The sequence below is a fragment of the Morone saxatilis genome, unplaced genomic scaffold (assembly GCF_004916995.1).
Source record: "Morone saxatilis isolate NCDOM2014 unplaced genomic scaffold, NCSU_SB_2.0 Contig2, whole genome shotgun sequence".
Taxonomy (NCBI): Eukaryota; Metazoa; Chordata; class Actinopteri; family Moronidae; genus Morone; species Morone saxatilis.
The window spans coordinates 24,035,970-24,048,627 of record NW_023339762.1 but is presented as its reverse complement, the minus strand read 5'-3'; the positions used below and the strand labels follow the sequence as shown (position 1 = coordinate 24,048,627).

Genomic DNA, 12,658 nt, shown 5'->3' with positions numbered 1-12,658 from the left:
TATGGAAAACGGTTTATTCGCTTGTGACAGATAGATAGATAGATAGATAGATAGATAGATAGATACTTTATTGATCCCCAAGGGGAAATTCACATATAAGGCATATATATACTATATATAGTAAGGCAGAAAAACTTAAAATGGAAAATAAAGTGGAGACCAAGCAATTAAAATGTGTCCTCTGCTTAGTGTATCGTTCAATAAAAGCACATGTATTTTAAAATTGTAATCCTGCTGCTGACATTAGGAGGAGAGAGGGGCGCCCTTTCCTCACAGTTCCCCATTCAACCTACTGAACAGGTGTATTATTTTGAAAAGCGATGACCGGATGTTCTGTTCCGTGTTTTGCCGCCAGCTCGACGTGAGTCCAACCGGTGACGAGCAGCAGGCGGAGAACACTTTAAATACTTTAGTGACTTTAAAATAAACATATTTACGCCTTCAGACATGGCGCTCACCGATGCAGACGTACAGAAACAGGTAATGAAGCAGACAACGTTAGACTCGTAGTTAACCGTTAGCTTCTACTCGCGTTTATGTTACTTATAACTTATATTTAGGTCGCTAAACGTCACTAACGGTTAACGGTTGACGGGCTAAAATTTGAATTACCGTTAGTATCAGTTAACGTTAGCTGTTAAATAAACGTTATTCCGCACTAACCAACTGCCGCTAACTGTCGACAGTTGGTATTAAACGTTAAACTAACGGTCAATTTTGATCTTATATGAGTTTTCGGTAACTTGGCACACTTTTTGGTGATGTTTAGGTTCATATTTAAGGAGTAAACGAGATTATTTAAAGTCTTTTCCCATGCTGAAGAACATTTTCTGTTATGAATTTTGCATTTACATTTAGACATTTGAACAAACTTTAACATTTAAGTGACATTTTGTTTGTTTTCTCTTGTGGCAGATCCGGCAAATGGTGGCCTTCATAGACCAAGAGGCCAAAGAGAAGATAGAAGAAATTGATGCAAAGGTAATTGAAGCCTGTCAGACAGTCTTGTGATTTTATTTATGTGCTGTTTTGCTGCGGTGGAGTGTAATGGGGCATTGTCACACACACACAGCCATCTGTTCACAGGCGGAGGAAGAGTTCAACATTGAGAAAGGTCGTCTGGTGCAGACCCAGCGGGTGAAAATCATGGCTTTCTATGAGAAGAAGGAAAAGCAGATCGAGCAGCATAAGAAAATGTGAGTTGTCGGTTATCGCCAGTCGAAGAAAGAGCAGTTTTCTCTTACATTACACGAGACGGAGGCAGTCTGGATGGATCGAGAAGCAACGGGTGCACTATACAAGCTGCGTCAACTAATTCAATCACTTCTTACAAGATATATTAGTTTTTTTTCCTCCCACAAAGTCACTTTGTCGCTCTGTGGCCTTCCTGGTTCCTGATCTTAAGTCTCTCTGCACAAACATCTCCACGTTTGCCTCTTGTGGATCTTGTGAATCCAGTTTGTCTGCTGTTAATTTACTCATTACTTTCTCCTTCCCCTCTCTCAGCCAGATGTCCAACCTGGCGAACCAGGCGAGGCTGAAGGTGCTGAAGGCCCGTGACGAGATGATCACGGTTAGAGATCCTTCGTATGTTGACGCAGTCGCAGAAACGTAACAGCGTGGAGTTTAAACTACTTTAAATGGATCTTTTTTCCGCCCCTGCTTCAGGATTTGTTGAACGAGGCTCGCCAAAGACTCGCAGAGATTGCCGGAGACCCTGCTCGGTACTCCGCCCTGTTAGAGGGCCTGGTGCTTCAGGTAAATCCTCCACCTGCTCTCGGTTTGTTGGTTCTCCGTGTTTCCTGAGTTTGTCCCTAAATTTTCAGGGATTCTTCCGACTGCTGGAACCCGAAGTTACCGTTCGCTGCCGACAGCAGGATGTAGAAATGGTTCAGGTGAGGTTGAGCCGACTGTAAGTTGTGAGACGTCAGGAGAGCGCAGGGCATCACGAGCATCCTTGGTTGCTCTGATAATAGTTGGCAGTGTTTTATAAGTGTTTTATTGCCCCGACAGGCCGCAGTTAATACGAACATCCCTATCTACAAAGAGGCAGTGAAGAGCAACATCGTCGTCAAAATCGACCAGAAACGTTTTCTTCCATCAGAGATGTAAAATGATTTAACACACTTTAATTCTTACTGTCAAACTTTTTTTTTTTTTTCTTGTTTGAAAAGATGTAATTCCACTCTTTGTTTTAGCAGCTGCGGAGGAGTCGAAGTGTATAATGACAATGGGAAGATCAAGGTTTCCAACACTTTGGAGAACAGGATAGAACTTATCGCACAACAGGTAGAGTAACTTTGATGATCTGAAATCTAAACCATCATTCAAGAGCTCAAAAACACACTGAATGTAGTTCCTGCTGTTTGCCTGTGGAGGGCGGCACAGCCCACCGGGTTTAAAGCTTTCGTCCCAAAGTCCCTGCTTCCTACACACAGCTGCATCCTGTAGAAAAAGACTTTGTTAATATTATCTCATGTGTGCGCAAACACAAACATCTCTGTCAAAATTTGTGATAAAAAAACATCTTTTTTTTTTTTTTTTTTCACCTCCGTCCCAAACTGAAATAAAAATAAACTAATAAAACTATATAAAGGTTGTTTTTCTACAATAAAAATATCGATAATATGCATGGCATAAATAAATAATGATGTTGTGAATGAATTATAAATCAGCTCATTTCTAAATGAAAACATTTGTTACACATAAATATTCAACTATAACTGACTTAGAGCCGTGATAGTTGCATTACTTTCAGGTCAACTACAGCGTGTTTGACACTACATAATATTACATACTGTAATAAGATATATTATTGCAGCAAAGAAAAAAGATAAAATGTTTATAATCCAGGCCACATCCGTTCCCGTTCAGTTTCTCGTGTGTGCTTACTTGTATCCTGACTTTACACCTGACAGATGATGCCTGAGATCAGAGCGAACTTGTTTGGTGCCAACCCCAACCGCAGGTTCACGGATTAACGGTGGATTTGAAGAGAGCCGTGCGGACGCGGGTGGAAGTGCCATCTGATTTTACGTCTTCAGGGATTGTCTAAAGGACTGCTTTAAATTGCAATCTGTTGCTCTACTACTTGATTACAGTAATCAAAGCTGCACATTTAGGTCACCAAAGATACACATTCACACTGTTACTCTACATTTTTTGTGGATATAATGAGGTTGATTATATATGTTTATCAGACGTTCATTTTTGTGTAACATTCAGGAGGATCTGTTTTCAGAAAGGTGTGTTTTCATTAGTGTATAATCACTTTTATGGACAGACGCCGCAGGTCGCCTTCCAAGGAGTCAACCCTGTTTCTAGAGTAACCGAGAACAGACATACAAAGGGCTGTAGAGAGAAGGCTTTCAGTGTTTTTCACAGGTTTTGTGGCACCGTAGTTTCTCCTACACACTTCACAGCCGGTTTGCATTACCAGGTTGTCAAAAACATGCGCGAGTAGTGTTCATTTAGATACAATCTGCCTTGCCTGTGTGGGTTTGCGCACAGTGATGTTTACTATTGTTCTGAATAACTTAACGTACAACAACCAAAGAAATAAATGTGCGTGACACAGAGAAATCAACATGTATGAGATATCTTTATTTACAGCTTGTAAACAAACAGTTTACTCAGGCTATGTTCGCTCTACAATGAGGAAAATGTAGTAGCCTAGGTACACTAGCCACATCAAAATGTGTCTTGCATTAAAAATGTAAAAAAAAAAAAAAAAGCTTTTAGTGCCACCCGATGGACTTCAGTAACGGCAAACAGTTGGCAAGACGAGCTGCCGTACTCCCTCCACGGGTCTAACAAATACAAGGTGTCCTCGCTAAGAGGGACTCCAATACCAAATCAATGTTTCAACACCACCAATTCCACTGAATTCATTTAAGACTTACAGTTTTGATGCTTTAGAAACTATCAGCATTGATAAGGCTTTAATTGCATTTTTCCTTTTTGTTATTGTGCGTACGTCATTTGAAGCAACATGTTCTTTTATGTAACTAAGCAGTAAAACCGGCCAAAGGCTTCTCACAGGTTTTATTAAAACCCTCCCAAGCTGTGGAGAAGGGGAAGTCAAGGCGACGAGATTGAGGCCCAGCGGTCTAACCTGTGGCCTGTAGGCAGGAAGTGAGCGGTGTGTTAGGGTATATTGTACGCTAATACAGAGATTAAAGCATTACCATCAGATTAACAAGTGACCTTAGAGACAGTGGCAGGCAGCACCTCCCAATCCAGTGGAGAAATCCAAGATTACAACTCAGACCTCACGGATGGAGGCGGGAGGAATGCGTAACAGCCTTGGCAGAAGGAGATGTAGCTCCTTTTCCAGAGGAACACATCAAACATTGAAATATATATGATTGGCGTTTGAAGTCGAGCCAAATACCCAGCGCAGGCTCTTCACGTCAAAACGTTCTCTTAATATTAAGCTTTTGATAAAGATTGAAAGGGGAATCTGTCACTTACATAGGATGATGCACAGTTCTTCGTCGGTAGGCATTTTAGTTAGCAGCCTCAAACAACATGCAGCAGCTCCTTCTTAACACCACACGTTACAATCTCCCTCAGGGGAAAAGGGACAGCCACAGACGTATTGTAGCAAGCACACAGGGATAACCCAGAACACTTGGGACACAGACCCTCAGATTAGTCACACTCATACACAGGACCCCGTTAAACCTACGGATCCCTGCTGACAGCATGTAAAAACCTAGAGAAACGTGATTAGTGTGAACACATCGGTCCACGTGTTAGTAAGTAGAGCCTCCTCATGTTTCAGACCCCCTTCCCCTTCCTTTTGGTTTGTGGCTCTCTGGATTCACTCATTCACTGCAGATTAAAGCAGCAAATTGTACAGAGACGACACAACCACCGCCACCGCTGCCAAGCACTGCTATTCCAGCAACCCCAGCACCGCCTCCCCTACCCCAAGAAAGTAGACAACCTGGGCAATACCAAAAAGAGGCGCGATGACTAAAGCGCGGCACGTCGCGCCCTTCAGGAATGCTGCCGGGCCCTCCCGCATCATGATGCGCCTGCAAGAGTACACAGAGAAGGAAGAAAATGTTTCAAGGCTCTTTACACTTCTGAATGTTAAAGCAACAAAAGTTCTGTGACAGACTGAAAATCTTACCGTGTGCAGTCGATAATCCCTCTGTACGTGTCCTCCCCCTCACCTTTCTGCAAGGTCTGCAGGCGAGTCTTTATGACTGTATGGGCATTTAAAACACAAAAGCTGCTGTCAGTACATCACATCAACTCAGAGATGACTCTCAGTTAAAGCAAACAGCAGCCACAGTGGACACAAACAGTCACAGGATAACGGTAAATGCTAACATCTAGTTTAATAGTAACACAAGTAAAGAAGTCAAAAAGTCGGTGAATTGACTCAGTGATGTGTCTGAAATCACTCCCTACCTGAACTCTGAGTACATTCATTCACGATATAGTTCCCTCATGTCATGAGCACTTCTTTCTGCTAATAATCCAACAATACAAATGATAATGATGATAAGTAATTGTCCGAAATCTCGTTTTACATGGAGTTTATATTGAGTGTCTATTAATAGGGGAGCAATCAATGAGTGAACAAGCGAGTGGTTTCAGTCACAGCCAGTATCTATCTAAAATGTGATAGATAGATAGATAGATAAACTTTATTGATCCCAAGCTGGGAAATTGCAGGGAAATGTGCTGACCTTCGCTAACCTGAGCGACCACAAGCTGCTGGTCACACCAGACTGAGTGAGGCTGTAGCAACAAAACCTTTGAGTGTATTGAACTGAGCAAGGTTGCGTTTTAAAAAAAGTTCATTTCATCATTTTGCTTTAAAACATTTTATTAAAGTCGCCGTTCTCACCCAACCTCCTATCCCACCATCTCTCTTACTTTGTGTGTTCCTGTCTCCCACTCACCATCCAATGGTGTTACAGCCACAGCTGCCACCGACCCTGCGGCGCAGCCGGCCACAAAGGACTGCAAGAATGGCGCCCGGGCCTGCACATTACCCACTTTTTCCACACCCAGTGCATTTAGGTTGGCAAACAGTGGGAAGTAGATCATTGAGAAGGGGACATCCCTGAAAGAAAGAGAGACAGAAAGCGCTGTATTACAAGTTAGGCAGTCCCTCCAGGATTTTGCTGGCTTTTTTGGGGATTGTTGTGGCCTGAATGCCTCATATAATGGCAGCTTTTCTAAAAAATGGTGGTGCTTTTAAGCATTTTTATGCAATGCAATTGAGTGAGAAAGTTAAAATAGCAAAAAAAAAGTTTATTTATTGTTGTTTATTGTTATTTTTTGTGTCATTCATAAAAAATCTAAGGCAACATATTCTGGTAAGTCTAAAATCACAATTGCACAGGAAACTGCAATGATAAAAGTTGCGCTGATTGGACAAAATTGTGAAGAATTTGTGTTATTTGTTGTGATCGCAGCTTCCTGGAGGGACGGGCAATGAGAAAGAAAAGGGAAAACAAAGTGGGAGAGGGTGAAGTCACAACAGAGAAGCAGGGACAGAGAAAGAGACGTGGCCTTATTCAACTGCAGTAGAGCAGCCAGACATCGCTGCAGGGAACTATTGATCAGTGTTGATTGGCAGAGGTGTCAGGAAATACACACACACAGTATGAGTTATGCAATATAAAATCAACTCATTAAAGCGGTGATGACTGTTCAAAGAAAGGAGAGGCAGAGCTGTAGAACAGTAGCAGCTGTGACTGGTCATGTACCTGATATTTTTAAAGGTTTCCAACATAGAACAACATAAAACAAAGTATAAAAAGCATCATGACAGACTGAATGACACCAGAGAGAGCAAGGAGATGATCAGTTATAATGGACACCAGAAACAAACTGTGGAAGAAGTATTTCTGGAATATAAATATCATTGAAAATGACTGTATTGCCTCTGCTTCAGTACGTTTTACTTAAAATAGTAAGTAAATGCATACATGTACATTAAAATTAAGAAAAACACAAATGTATTCATGTATTGTGAGTGGTGAGTGTGTCTTTGTGTGTGTGTGACCTCATTAAGGTGGCTCCTGCCCCTCTGTAGAGGCCTGCCAGTCCACGAGTCTTCAAAAGCTCCACAGTGATGCCGGTGGCTGAGGGCCGAGGGGGCTGGCTCGGTCGTGCCGGTGGGGGGGCCACCAACGACGGAGCTGGACCGGGAGCAGCCGCCTGAGCCGGAGTTGGAACAGGCCTCTGAGCAGCTGATAGTCAAACACAGACTGTCCCAGGTTAAAAAACACATGCAGGCTGATGTAATCGTGCAGCCATCACTGTGAATGTTTTTATGACTGAACTGGTTTTTCTGTTTTTATTTCTTTTCATCCTTTTACACGGATATACATTTTGGTACTTGGTAATTTTACAAGGACAAAAGCATTAAATCGCCAACTCACCGAGCCTTCCTGCATCCTGCAGCTGGATCTTTAGCATTTCCATGGGAGTGGTGACTACCACCTGGCAGGTCCCAGCCCCACACCCTGCCAGTACCTCCCCCCACAGGGGCAAATGCCTGGGGACACAATAGAGTATACAGGTATACAACATTAACAAGAGTTAGCTCCTGTAATAACAGGCCATGTGTCCACGTGCTGATTTATAGGAGTAAATACACAAGCTTGTGTATATTTTTAGAACTCCTGACAGGAGTTTGTTTACTTGCCAGATTTTGCCAACACACTGGGAAAATGATGTAATACAGGCGATACATCACAATAATTTATTTAAAACTAGGTTAAAGATTGGCATGCTTGGTTTCATGACACAAAAGAACACATGCATTTTTATTAATACCAGTTAGTTGAAAGAATCCCGATGAGAAACTGCTTTTTTCTCCCACATATTTCACTGCACTTAATACATGATACAGCAACTCACAGTGATGGCATTTAACAAAAGTGACCAAAAATTCTCCAAACAAAACCAACTCTTCACTTATTTTAACTCATTAATGTCAAATTAGTTTACTGTAGTAACCTTTCTTTTAAATCTAATATTATTTAATATCACTCTATGTCTCATGATTGATCATTGAAGGACAAAAATCAAAGTACCCATCCCGGGAGAGCTTCTGTCTGAAGACGTCATTGGCAGCAAGCTTGATGGCTTTTTCTGGTGTGACAAGAGTGAGGTTCACTGCTGCACCTGGAAAACACAAACAGGCCGATGACAGTGACATCCAACAGTTACCACCCTGGTACACAAATAGAACAAACCTACACAGCAGCTTAAGGCTCACCACCGTGGCCTAATGGCAGTAGACACTCGTTATTATGATGAAAAGATTTAAGGACTCAGAAGAGAAACAACAGCGTAGGCGGCTGGATTAAGCATGTAGTAAAGCACACTTATAGTGTTGTTTGTCCCGGGGATTAGAAATGCAAAGAATACCTCTGTAGCATCCAAAATAGCCCTCCGAGCGAATCGTCTTGGCCAGGCAATCCAGCCTTCAAAAGACAAAAGCAATGCAACTGACTTTGTATCTGTTTTTCATATGTTGTGTAAAGTCAGTAGAACTTAAAGTACACTATTACTATGTTTATTCTTCATCATTAACCGTACTGACAGACATTTAGCTCAAACCAGTAGTATTCTTTTTCATTTATAAACATCATCCCCAGTTTGTCCTTTGCCCAGATACACCATGACCCTCTATTCTGTCCCAACAACAAACTGGACAGAGACCAGTGGTGTGTGCAACTGTATGAGCTGTTCTGTTTTGAAATTCTCATTCAAAAAGGAAAAAAAATCCAGCCACGAAATTGAGCATTGAAGGGAGTTATCCAGTCTATTTTTCCATCTCTGACTCACAGTGGAAAAACCACAGTCTGAAATGTTTGAACACAGGATGGCCACGCCCAATCAGCCAGCAATACTGATGCCCACCAGATGTGCGCAGTTAAAAATTCAGACTCAGTGTCTTTTAAGGACACCGTCTTTCTCTCTGCATCTCTTGGTTTTGTTCCTGATTGAAACTTTAGAATGGGAAATTGTTTGAGTGCATTTGAGTGAACATTAGTCAGATTTTTAAAATAAATCAGTGCATACAATTCCACAATTCAAAGTTACAAAACACACACTGTATAGAGCCAATCCCCTAATGTGATCCCGTGGGTGAGTTTTGTACAAACTGACGAAAACACTGGACCAAATATGGGAAGATTGTATTAGCTGTGGTGCTCCACCCTCTAAGATTCAGTGGAAAAGTATGTGAGTCGGCTTGTTTGTAGCTGAAATTACAGAGCGCATTTAACCAGGAAGCATATTTAACACCATCACCAACAGACTTTGCCATTGGTTTTGCATACATGTAAATACATTTGTCAGCAGCCCATCCAAATATAAACATGAATTTAATGCCTTTTTTTTTTCAATAACAAAATCATCCAGGGATGCTGAGAGAAAAAAGAATGTGTTAATATGAAAGCCCTTATCAGATCAATGACAGTAGCGGGTTAACTCTGGCCAGGGGAGCCCTACTCACATTCCTTTGTAGACTTGGACGCCCTGCTGGTTCTGTAGGCGGGTCTTGGCCAGGTCAATAGGAAATACACATGTCACACCAACCAGGCCTGCCACGCCCCCATTAATCAGCTTAGCAGGGAGGCTGCGAAGGGATCAACATAGACACGCACACATGCATGCACGGACCCATGTAAGCGCGGTCACCAACACAAGCCATGCAAGTGACGCATCCATTCATGGACAGAGATACAAATAAAGTGGAGACACACACACACACACACACACACACAAAGAGACCAACATTAACACAGCTGCTGCTTCCACTTAATGAATCCACTTTGCCTCGTCTTAATTAAGCTAAACAAAAGATACTTACCTAACTTTCTTCTCCGCCATCCTGCTTGTGTTTGGGCTCCAGGCCCACCACTCCTCTCCTCCTCCTCCTCCTCCTCCACCTACTCCTCCTCCTCTTCGTCTTCCTTTTCCTCTTCCTCTTCCCCTTCACACTTCGGCACACAGCCCAAAGTTGTCACCGTAGCTCAGCTCTTACCTGCCCACCCAAGCTACAAATGAAGCTCACTGCTTCTCCTAATGTGGCAGCACTGGACTGCCTTCTTCTTCTTCCTCTCCCCGGTACTGCAGGGGTGGACGCCCTTTTTTCTGTCGTGGCCAAAACCACTGGTGTTGGTTCTGTGTCTTCTGGCCAGCCTTTCTGCTTTGCTGTACCTCACACCAAATACCTAATCTCACTCCCACTGTCTGGAAACACAAAACACACGCAGTTAATATGGATTAAATCATTCTAAAGAGTACAAGTGAGAGCAAGGGTTCTCTATTCTCAATTACACGTAAGTATGCTCTTTCTCAAAGCCCTGCTGAATAGACATTTGTGATGGTAGGCGGGTGTAGTTGTGATGGAGGATTGACACAACTCATATTAGCTACCAGGGTCTATGAAATCCAGATTTAGTCATTCATAAATGTGAATAGCGGCATATCCCAGGACTACCACACTGAGACAGAACATCTTGAGTCTCTCTAATCTGCCAGCTAAAAGGGATAAGAGTATTTGATCTAGCAAGGAGGGCAGAACTGAAAATGAGGGGCTTACCGGTATTCTTTTACCGCATTTGGAATCCAGCATTTACAAAAGACTGGAAAAGAGATTTGATTGGAAGTTGGAGAATTTGTTTGACTTTTTTTTTCTCCTGGAGGTACAATAGCTTGAAGTCTGTATCACAGATAATGGAAATGTTGTTGAAAGCTTATCTGGGGTTCACAGCCCTTGCTTTCCTATAGCATGTACTCTGTTTCTTTCATTCTTTTTCTACCTTTTCCCTTCCTGACTTCCTCCTTCCCTCAGCTCCCTAATTAATCTCTCTCTTAATCTCTCTACCTCCATTACGCGTCTATTTTTACCACTGTAAACCTTCACTCTATCCTTGCCTGTCTTAACGGAAACAATCACTTTTTGCTCGGTTCGTCTGCTCATCTTGATTTGTATTATTGGGATGTCATTTTCCATCACCTCAACTTTTTCATCTCCAAATATCTTTCTATATCTATCTATATCCCCTTCATGCTCTGTCTTTTCCACTGCAGGACCCTAGTCACATTCTACACATGCCTTTCACTGAGCCTCTTTCTGTGAAACTTTCTTTCAGCTCAGCTCCATTCACACACAGTAGTGACCCTGCCAAAACACAGACAAGGGTGCCTCACCCCAAGCCAACCTCCAGCTCCCAGATCTCTGTTGCACTTAAAAAACTGCACTAGAACACCCCTTCTCACACAGTTCACACAGCACAAGCCCCTCAAGACAGCTTTCTAAAAACTTAATTTTCTTCCATCACAGAGATATAGCAGTAGGGAATGGGGGTCTTACCTCTGTCGGTGCATCCCACAGACAGGATCAAGCTGTCCACTTTCCTTTCACTTCAACAATGCGTGCAGCAATGGTAGTCAAGCGAGAGCGATCTGAGAGAGCCAGCCGCCACTCAGGGGCCGTTACACAAACACCAGCATTGTCCTGCAGCCTAAGTCCCTCCCTCTCGTGGTGACTCTCTGTGTGACACAGCCCCCAGCAACACAGCTCTGCACTAACACAACTCGACAGAAACCCATGCCTGTGGAGCTGCTGCCACAACACACACAACAGAGGGGACAATTATAACTCAGTGTGTCTTGTTTCTAAGAATATTTATATGTACAAAATGAGCAGCAACAAAACAAAGGGAGCCCATCAGTAATGAGGTCTCTATTCAACAGTCCCGGTATTACATAATACGTCTCAGCACAGTGGATTCCACAAATGTTCACAGACTTACAGTTACTTCCAGGGTAACACTGATCACTACCAATATGACTGTTTGAGACAGTTTATTATTGGGGGGAAAATTACAAAAGGTCATTAAAGGACAAAAGGGTTATGTAAGGATATCTACAAAAAGAGCATGTGACCACCTCAGCAACCACTCATTGCCACTAAACTATTTTTTCATGAGCATTGATTGATGTATTGATTGCTCTTAGTGGAAAAAAAATTACTATCAGTGATCACTCATCAGCAGAGGAAATCTTATCTTTCATATAAGATTTTGATTAAAATGGCAATATTTTCTAAGTTGGCTTTCAAATTTAAAGCACCTGGTTACACCATACACTGTTAAAAAAGAAGGTTATTTGTGGTGAAAATAAAAAACTGCTTGTGGCCTATGCTTTGCCTAGTTGAAAGAGTGGGTCTCTTTTTTCCAACCAAGAGGGTCAGCAGTCAGCACAGGATTGTCCATGCCTCAACAGAAGAAAATAAGGTTTTATTGGAGGATAAAATGGTTTATAATAATAATAGAAATGCTTTTAACATAAGCAGTGTGTCTTCTATACTACATACTATATACATATCCCAGGACTTTTTAAATTTTCCTTTTATTTTAATAGGTCAAATGTGCCTCCCGAGTTAATATACGTTTATAATTAAAAGCATGGCAGGTAGACAGACCACTTTGACCAGTCACATGTTCATACAGATATACTATACCAAATTCTAACAAGTCTTTTGGTAGTGTAATCAATAACGGTGTGTCATAGGTTAGCACTGTAGCCTCATAGCAAGAAGGTCCTGGGTTTGATTCCCACCCTTTCTCTGTCGCGTCTGCACGCTTTCTTTCTCCCCATTAAA

At 42.2% G+C, this 12,658-nt stretch overlaps 2 protein-coding genes across 3 annotated transcripts; one reads left to right on the top strand and one right to left on the bottom strand.

The window, feature by feature from the left end:
• The first annotated feature begins 339 nt into the window (after positions 1-339).
• On the top strand, positions 340-3,586 carry atp6v1e1a (ATPase H+ transporting V1 subunit E1a). 2 transcript variants are annotated; one of them, XM_035664793.1, is made up of 9 exons: positions 340-480; positions 916-981; positions 1,087-1,196; positions 1,507-1,573; positions 1,669-1,758; positions 1,827-1,895; positions 2,014-2,108; positions 2,202-2,289; positions 2,919-3,586. In XM_035664793.1, the coding sequence occupies exons 1-9, from the start codon at positions 448-450 to the stop codon at positions 2,979-2,981; spliced, it is 681 nt and encodes a 226-aa protein (XP_035520686.1). In that variant the 5' UTR covers positions 340-447; the 3' UTR covers positions 2,982-3,586. The 2 variants fall into 2 exon arrangements, with proteins under 2 accessions (XP_035520686.1, XP_035520684.1); XM_035664791.1 differs by having other exon boundaries at positions 2,199-2,289.
• slc25a18 (solute carrier family 25 member 18) lies at positions 3,583-11,574 on the bottom strand. Its single transcript, XM_035664790.1, has 10 exons — positions 11,366-11,574; positions 9,857-10,239; positions 9,500-9,622; positions 8,407-8,462; positions 8,070-8,160; positions 7,413-7,528; positions 7,034-7,220; positions 5,922-6,085; positions 5,141-5,216; positions 3,583-5,042 (listed from the first exon to the last, which is right to left on the bottom strand). The coding sequence occupies exons 2-10, from the start codon at positions 9,874-9,876 to the stop codon at positions 4,901-4,903; spliced, it is 975 nt and encodes a 324-aa protein (XP_035520683.1). The 5' UTR covers positions 9,877-10,239; positions 11,366-11,574; the 3' UTR covers positions 3,583-4,900.
• Between the last annotated feature and the right edge of the window lie 1,084 nt (positions 11,575-12,658).